Source organism: Hordeum vulgare, chromosome 2H (assembly GCF_904849725.1).
Source record: "Hordeum vulgare subsp. vulgare chromosome 2H, MorexV3_pseudomolecules_assembly, whole genome shotgun sequence".
In the NCBI taxonomy this organism is placed as follows: Eukaryota; Viridiplantae; Streptophyta; class Magnoliopsida; order Poales; family Poaceae; genus Hordeum; species Hordeum vulgare.
The window spans coordinates 628,780,035-628,788,416 of NC_058519.1; the positions used below are offsets into that span (position 1 = coordinate 628,780,035).

At 49.3% G+C, this 8,382-nt stretch overlaps 2 protein-coding genes across 2 annotated transcripts; one reads left to right on the plus strand and one right to left on the minus strand.

The window, feature by feature from the left end:
• Positions 1-249: 249 nt before the first annotated feature.
• Positions 250-4,277, plus strand: LOC123428059. Its single transcript, XM_045112223.1, has 5 exons — positions 250-730; positions 928-1,045; positions 1,188-1,280; positions 1,631-1,834; positions 3,719-4,277. The coding sequence occupies exons 1-5, from the start codon at positions 435-437 to the stop codon at positions 3,989-3,991; spliced, it is 984 nt and encodes a 327-aa protein (XP_044968158.1). The 5' UTR covers positions 250-434; the 3' UTR covers positions 3,992-4,277.
• Positions 4,128-6,311, minus strand: LOC123428058 (probable amino acid permease 7). Its single transcript, XM_045112222.1, has 3 exons — positions 5,531-6,311; positions 5,208-5,434; positions 4,128-5,135 (listed from the first exon to the last, which is right to left on the minus strand). Exons 1-3 carry the CDS (start codon positions 6,001-6,003, stop codon positions 4,360-4,362), a joined length of 1,476 nt encoding a protein of 491 aa, XP_044968157.1. The 5' UTR covers positions 6,004-6,311; the 3' UTR covers positions 4,128-4,359.
• Between the last annotated feature and the right edge of the window lie 2,071 nt (positions 6,312-8,382).

Here is an 8,382-nt window from a genome sequence, read left to right on the forward strand (position 1 = left end):
TCTCAATGGGAAATTTTGATATGAAATTTATAGGGATCGTACGCTCATGTGATGTCAACAGCCACAGTTTTCTTTTAAGAACTTTTGAAACATTTAGTTGTGCATTTTAAAAATTGATAAGCATGTGAGCACCGGAGGGATGCGAGCACCTGATATTCTCCCTGGGAAATGAGAACTGAAACCCACATCTACCTACGTGTAGGCACTGTCCACCGCAGACGCTAGTCCAGAACGACACAAGAATCCAACCCAAATGCCATCTCGTCTTGGGTCTTGTGGCCAGCATCGATCCAACTCGAATTTGACATTGAAAATAGGCAACCGAACCAATTTCAGACATGTTTTTCAGCCGCTGCTGCTGCTGCTAAATCCTGAATTTTTCCCTTGTGAAAAGGAGTCGCGGAGATCCAACCAGAGCAGCGCCGCACACACCAATGGAGGCGCTCTACTTGCTGGCCTCCCTGACCACCACCCTCCTCACCTCCACCCTGCTCTCCCTGCTCCTCCTCCTCCGCCTCCCCTTCGCTCGCCGTCCCGCTCCCGATGGCGGCGGCGGCGCCGGCGCCGCGCGGCTCTACGAGGGCCGCGTCCGGCACTCGCGCCGGCGCCCGGCGGGGCACGCCTTCGAGTACGCCGTGCGCTACGCCCTCGTGGACCTCGACCTCCTCCCCCTCCCCGGCCACTTCTCCGCCGCCGACGCCCGCGTCATCGCCTCCACTTCCGGCCCCGTGTAAGGCGGCCCTGCTGACGCATTTCTCAGCCCTCTCACGCGTTTCCTAGAACAAATCTCACACCACTTCTTGGTAGTACACTACTGCAAAATCACACTGCTTGCTGTAGTAGTATGTAAAACATGTCTGAAATCTTTTTGTATGTGTAAATTTTCCTCATTTGCGCTGAGGTAAGCCGGTTCTTTGTTTGATGAAGGCGTCTCCTGACGGTGCCCAAGAGCGTGGGGTACGAGCAGAACCCACTGAGCGTCTACTACTGCTACGACGCAGCGGCGCAAGAACAAGATGAACACCTCAAGATGTGCATTGCTGAAGTGAGGCCTCTCCTCTCCTCTGTGTTGGATTCATCATGTTGATTGCTTTTTAGTTAGTTCATTACATTGTTTTCCTTTTTTCCTTTTTGCGAGGGTCATTGCATTGTTGATTGTCTGATATTTTACTATTGGTTTCATGCAGGTCACAAATACTCCCTGGGGGGAGAAGGTGATGTTTACCTTCCAACCGGGTTCTGATCTCGTTGCAAAGCCCTTACATGTCAGCCCCTTCATGGTACGTCGTTGGTCAAGATTCAGTATCTTATCTTTTGGAGTAGTAGAATATATGTATGGAAGTGATCATCTGGACAAATATTGCGCGATGAACCGTGCATTTTTAGGCAAAATATGTATAGAAGTTGTGAATTACTTCGTTTGCTCTTTTTCTCAAATGAAACAGTTTTGGCTCTATCCTGTTGGGTTCATTGCATAATATTTTTCTGATGCCTGACACCTAATGGTGTTTACTATGCAAATTGTCCACTTGGTCTAGTTTCTGGTAATTTGGACTTGTTGTATCCGATCCACTATCATTAGCCCATTGCATAATCTTGGTGGCTTTCCTTTTTGTTGCATGATCTCTAGGATATGCTTGGCAATTGGAGTATTCGTGCTGATGCCCCAGGCAATAATCTATACGTGGCTATTGCCGTTCAGCATCCAACACTTGGAAACTATTTTACTGCAGCTTTGGATGCCAAGTTAGTTGGTCAGACGAATGACTCGGTTAAGCTAGCAACATTCTTCTGGCTGATGCCTCATAAGGTTGCTGCAGGGATATACTGGGAGGTAACTTTTCTATGTTCAATGCTCCTGTTCTGGTACCATGCTTATGTTTATGCTTACATTCTCATATATAATGCTATCCTCATAGACAGTCCTTCAGATATTTTTATTACTTTTCTTTCCTATGTTGGTCGTTTGATTCTTGAATTATCTTTCTTGGTTGACCAACTGGATTAATATGTGTAGATAATAGAGATTATTTAAGAGTTTTCTTTTGATCTATCACATCTCTGGCATTAAAAATATTGAGAAAAGCTTCAAAGTTTATAAGAGTATATTCCAATTTTCACCCTTTTGTTGAGACTTTGTGAAAGCTGTTATCCCATTTACATAATCTTGCCGTATTTTATCCCCTATTTCAGTCCTTTTCACAGTTTTTACCCTGTTTTGTTATTTACCCAAACTTGACAAGGTGGACCTTAGGATGGCGTGGCAGCTTCTTTGGCTGAATAACTCAGATATGTATTCGTTGGAGATGTAACGAATTATGTTCAAGTCTCATCAATTTTTTATGAAATGGTGTCAAATTTTGTCAAATAGGTGCAGCTAGCCGCATGGTGCTGCCCCTGCCCCATGTCAAATATTGCCCCTAAGACAGGTCTGAGTTGTCCACCAAGTCAGCTGTGACATCATCCTGACATATGGGTCCACCTTGTCAATTTGAAGAAAATATAAAGTAGGGTAAATGCCATCACTTGGTCACAACTAAGGGTAAATTGTGGCAAGATTTTTTAAATAGGGTAAAATTCATCACAACTCAAGGGGTCAAAATCAAGGGGTATGATGTGGAATATACTATATCTATGATCTCTATGATTGGATTTTTGTTTAATCATTATGTTTTTTTAACCCAAGGTTAGCAAATGGTGCAAATGGAAAGTAAAGAAGAAAGGCTGTACATGAACTAGCAGACTAAACTAAAGGTGGGGAAACTATGGTGGTTCCATCAAAACAGGTCTTAGCTCAGGACATCGGTGTCGGGGTCGATTTAGGGGAGAAAACCGAAACATTAGAAGCTGCGACAGCACAGTCAGTGACTTGGCTTCATTTTGGAAGACTGTGTTGGCATTATTTTTCTCTGGTCATCTGCATGCAATCCATTATTAGTTGTCCTTTTACGGCAGGACGAGTCAACTTAAAATCACAAAATTGACCTGATGTGTGCATTTCAAACACAAAATTAAGTGACATGAACTGTTAAAAGTTCAGAAGACTTTTCTTCAGGAAATCTTACTAAGCAAGTAAGCATTGCTAGAGGAATAGCTAATGTTGGGAATTGCTATAGTTACGAAAGTTCAAGTAAACATGTGATTGTGTTATCAGTTTCGTTGCAAAATGAAATTGGGGACGGCAGGAAGCTCCTTAATTTGAAAAGGAGATTGAAGTATACATGGTATTCCATATCTTTCGTCTCGGATTTTGAAGTTGCACGGGCAAAGGGTATCTTTAATACTTTATCTACAACTATGATCAAATAACTGGCAGTTCTGAATTTGTAACGACTGTACTGCTCTACACCATGATGGTCCAAGTAAATTAGCAGATGCACCCTTGAAGATTATGCTGGTTGTTGCTTGGAGCATTATAAATCTAGACTAGATAGTTCTGACTGTCACTAAAATTAGGAGATGGCTTGTTTTATATCATGAACTAACATTTTCTCTATGTTTCCTTTGCGTTACCTAATAAGTGCATTTTGCGTGTATACATGCATTGGTAGCCCCTGATCTTAAGTAGGGCTAGAATGAATTGCTGATTCAGCATAGCTTTGAATCATTTCTTTAGAATGCTTCAGTCAGTCGATTGTTACTGGACATAGTAGTTCGCGCTTTCTGAGGTTAAGCAAGCTCATGTAATCTTTGTTGGTGTTCCTCTGCTCCTCTCCAGGCCTTCAGGCTTTGGCTGAAGAATGTAAGATTCCTAGACCATCCGAGGTACCTGGGCGGGAGCTACAGGGCTGAAGCTCTGAAGCGCGACCTCGAGATCCGTTCCTCCTGCAGCTTCCTTCATCAGAAACCGAGAGCAAACATTGGAAGAAACGGCACGACAGCGGTTGATGAGACGACAGAAAACTCGAACCATCAGGATTGCAAAGATGGCGGGGGGAGTATCGGCGGGAGGTGGTGCGTCTGGAGGGATGCTCGATGGCCATGGTGCTGATGGCAACGCCTGCAGGGAGAAATCATGTGTACAGGAGGAAATTCCTTCCATGCACGCAATGCAAGAAGTACTTGAGCTGACACCAATATAAAAGATGACCAAATTCGAGTGTCCATAAAAGAATGATACACTGGAGTAACACTAGCAAATGTGCAATCGATAGTTTGTTTGTTCGGTTGTTCATCATCACCCACTGTAACGTAAGAGGGATTAAGACAGTAGTTACTCCAAAGATGCAATCAAGTACTCCCTCCGTTTCTAAATACAAGACCTTTTAAAGATTTCATAGACAAGCGGGCAGTTTCTAAAGCGTTAGCTAATGGTGGAAGACATGTACAAGTACAACAATGGTTTTCTGGCGGTCTGGCCTAGGAGGAGCCGAGCCTCTTTTGGACGATGCCCTGGACGCAGCCGATGAAGGCGAAGGTGCCGACGGCGAAGCATGCGACGCTGAATGCCTGCAGCGCGACCCACGTCGGCGTCCACGCCCGGACCCGGCGCTGCACGCAGTACATCTCGACGGGGAGGTAGATGATGAGCGGCCAGAAGATGAGCGCGCCCAGCAGGCCCAGCACCTCGTTGAAGTAGGGGAACACCACGGCCAGCGCCGTCGTGCTCGCCACGTACGCCGTCCGGAAGCACACCCGCTGCAGGTTCAGCCCGTACCGCGGCAGGCCCGGCACCAGCCTCACGGCGTAGGTCCGGCACACGAACGCGCTCTCCGGGAACCTCGCCGCCAGCCACCGGTCCCACACCGTGAAGATCTGCTGGCTGAAGAACTGGTAGCCGCCGAGGATGTGGAGCACGATGCAGGCGTTGGCGAAGTCGACGAGCCAGTATGGCTCGTAGAAGCCGAAGCCGGTGAGCAAGTTCCCCGGCGTCGCCGCGTTGCCGAAGGCCGCGTAGCCGAAGCAGCCCACGCAGAGGTAGAAGAAGGTGGTGGCCAGCATCGCCATCACGTTCCCCTTCCGAAGCGTCTCCCCCTCAGGCGGCGACGACCGCAGCGTGTCCTGTATCTCCAGCAGCACGATGGAGTACGGGTACGCGAACGCGATGTCGCCGATGGCCTGCGACACCCGCCAGACCTTCTGCATCGGCGTGTGCATCGGCACGCCGGCGACGCTCCCTCGGACCACGCCGTCGCCTGAGCAGCAGAGTTTGAGTTTCAGTGTCAGGTTCAGAATTATTCTCTCTGACTAATGTGGTATGTATATACCTATGGTCTTGGAGAGGCCGAGGCCGAGGCCGATGGTGGAGTAGGTGAAGGACATGACTGCGGCCACGACGGAGAGCCACGCCATGCTGTGGAAGTTGGGGATGAAGGAGAGCACCAGCTGCGCGACCCCGAAGAGCAGCATGAACAGGTGCTGCTCCTGGTCGTCCGAGGTGCAGCGGGCGGCGCCGCGCCCGTGGTCGTGGTAGCAGTTGGCCTTCTTGATCGCGCTGCCGGCCACCACGATCCCGTCAACGACGACGAGGGAGGGAGGGACAAATCCATGGGTCGACGGAACAATTAATAATGGTTTCTCAAGTCTTTACCCGATGCAGGTGGCGGTGGTGATGGTGTAGGCGACGCCGATCCCGTAGAGGTATAGGTACTGGAGGGAGCCGCAGACGTAGGTGTGCTTCCTGCCGAGGAGCGCCCGGACGGCGCCCATGTAGGTGTAGTTCCGCCGCGTCTTGCCCAGCGACGGCGACGGCGACGCCTGCTCTTCCAGGCCGCCGGCGCCGGCTTCGGCGGGGGCGGGGGACCGGTAGCAGTGGGAGAGGAGGACGGCGGAGACGTAGGTGACGGCGGCGAAGCAGACCATGGCGACGGGGCCGGCCACCCAGCCGAGCTGCGCGACGCTCCATGAGAGCGCGAGCACGCCGGCCCCGATGACGCCGGTGATGATGTGCGCCACGCACGTCCACAGGTTCCCCGTCCGGGCGACGCGGCCGTCGTCGTCGAGCTCGGGCGACGCCGCGAGGCCGAAGGGCTGGGGCTGGCCGCCGCGGTGCGAGGGCGCCATATCGTTGACGAGACGACGTCGATCCGCTAGTCCAGAGTCCACACAGGTAGAGTCGAGAGTTGACGAATCTGACGAGATGCGAGGCGATATACTAGCCGGTTCGTACGTACGTGGCGCCGCCTGATTGGCCCGCGGTTACGAATCGGAACGGCCGGCGCGGTAGAGCCTGCGCAGGGTCTTTGGAGCTCTTGTTTCTCGCCAACGGCCCGTCATTTTCTTCTTGTGTTTTCTTGTGAAAAGATGCGGCCAACGACCGCTCCACAGCCTGTACCAAATGGCTCATAGTGAGAAAGTACATTTATTCAATCACGTGCACTTCACATCGTAGAGATTTCTGCGATCATTCGCATGTTGCCAAACTCGCCAGCTTTACATGGGAGAGGAGAGATGCATGGTGCGCTAGCGTACTGGATATATAACCACGGTCGTTGATATTCAAAAAGGAAAAAATAACCACGGTCGTATTGTTTTTAAATAAAACGTTAAGATATATAATTTGTATGACATATACCACATATTTTTATAAATCTAAATTAGTGTAAAACAAGAACTACATGTATGTAAAAGTGGATAGAGAATATTTTCCGATAAAAAGAGCACACATCTATGTTCCAAATGCAAAAGGAGATAACCAATCGTCGAGCTCTTTCCGTCCACCCTTTATTTGAACAAGGCCAGACGTTGGGTAAGGATCGCATTTCTCTGTCGCTCTTCAATCTCTTCATCCACCATTTTCTCCACTTTTCTGATGGGCTTCAAAGAGTAGTTCTCCGGCATACAAGACAGATGGATGCCCCCCCGAACTCGGCGGATACGAGCACAAGCGAGGTAGCGATGCCCCCCCGAACTCGGTGGATACGAGCACAAGCCAGGTAGCTCGCTCCTCCGCCTTCCTCACCTCCCTTGTCTAGCCAGATGGAGCAAGTTGCCTTCTCAAACCGTCGTGTGGTTCAGCAACTCGCCACTCCAAGCCAGTTCGATGAGGAGTGACAAGTTGCTCCACGTCGGCACGACATGGAGCACGACGGCGACGTCGCCTCTCGTGCCTGCGACGGCGCCATCCGCAGTCGATGCATGCGAGCCGCGCCATGCAGGCATGAAAAGAAGCCGGTTGCACGAAGAGTGAGGAATCGGTGGCCCGCGCGTCCGTGTCGGCCGCTACCGTCGATGAGAAGTAGAACACAGAAGGCCACCACAGCTTGGGTCTCATGAAGGCCACCACCGAGGCGACGCCGGCCTACACAACCGGTGTCTTGTCCAGTTCATCTCTTGCGAGGACCTCCATCGACCCCGCATGGGTTTCACGGAAGCTGAGGTGCCCTCTTCCCCTCCCGCTAAAGCATCGAACTGGGTTCCGCTCCGACGAGCGGTGGGGAAGCGAGGCATTCTTTACGCTGAAGCATATGCCTCCAAGGCTTCTGACAGTCCGATGTACAGGCTGTTAGACATGGAAAAGATAAAGGGATCCGCCGCGACTGGCCATAGACCAGTGTAGTAGTGTATCCGGGTTGTGGGAATGGAGCTCCGTGCGACCGTACCTGCACATAGTCTTACCTTTTCAGCTAATAATGTTTGAAATGTAATGAAATATGTTGTGTTCCTATAAAATCCGTCATGTTTGCATGAAAGCCGGCCGATATGTAGAACTTCCTCCGGTTGGTTCGAGTTATTGTTAAAATATGTACGGCTATCGTTGGATGGTGCCCTCACATATCCGTATCCACGAACTGACCCCCCAGTTTATAGGCGGATGCGCAAAAAAATTTACAAGTTGCCGTTCGGATGGCCTACATTGGTGTCAAGAAAGATTTTGCACATTATGGGGTATTAGGAATGAGACGGCAACAAGTTTATGTTAACAAATCAGATTGTCCAAAAAATACGGCGCCAAGTCCAAGACTGCTCAGAGCCGCTAGTACATTACCCATAAGGCTGGCCATAGTGGGAGTAACTTAGATAGTATCATGTACTTGAGACTAGCAAACATGCTGATGTGATAGATAATTAAAGAAAAAAGAGGAGGTTAGAGTAACATAGGTAGATACCGTAACATGTTAAATGCATGTTAATAAATAAGGTAATATATGATACTAGTTTATGATACTATGCACTATGAAGGTAGTATCATATGCATGATACTACTATGTGATACTCCCCACTATGACCAGCCTAATGGGAGTAACATAGATGTGATCTAAGCAAGAAATATGACGTGTCAACTAATTAATGAGAAGAAAGAGAAATTGAGTAAGCATGTTACTTAGGCAAGATGAGTAAGGCTGGCCATAGTGGGAGTAACTAAGGTATTATCATGTACTTGGGACTAGCAAACATGCTGATGTGGCAGACAATTAAAGAAGAGAGAGAGTTAGAGTAACA

What these genes read in the sequence shown, in the direction of transcription:
- LOC123428059 (XM_045112223.1), top strand. Translation starts at nt 435, where the DNA reads ATGGAGGCGCTCTACTTGCTGGCCTCCCTGACCACCACCCTCCTCACC. An exon ending in GCCTCCACTTCCGGCCCCGT is followed by an intron (nt 731 to 927) that starts GTAAGGCGGCCC and finishes TGTTTGATGAAG; the next exon opens with GCGTCTCCTGACGGTGCCCA. An exon ending in TACATGTCAGCCCCTTCATG is followed by an intron (nt 1,281 to 1,630) that starts GTACGTCGTTGG and finishes CATGATCTCTAG; the next exon opens with GATATGCTTGGCAATTGGAG.
- LOC123428058 (XM_045112222.1), bottom strand. Translation starts at nt 6,003, where the DNA reads ATGGCGCCCTCGCACCGCGGCGGCCAGCCCCAGCCCTTCGGCCTCGCG. An exon ending in ACCACCGCCACCTGCATCGG is followed by an intron (nt 5,435 to 5,530) that starts GTAAAGACTTGA and finishes GGTGGCCGGCAG; the next exon opens with CGCGATCAAGAAGGCCAACT. An exon ending in CGGCCTCTCCAAGACCATAG is followed by an intron (nt 5,136 to 5,207) that starts GTATATACATAC and finishes TCTGCTGCTCAG; the next exon opens with GCGACGGCGTGGTCCGAGGG.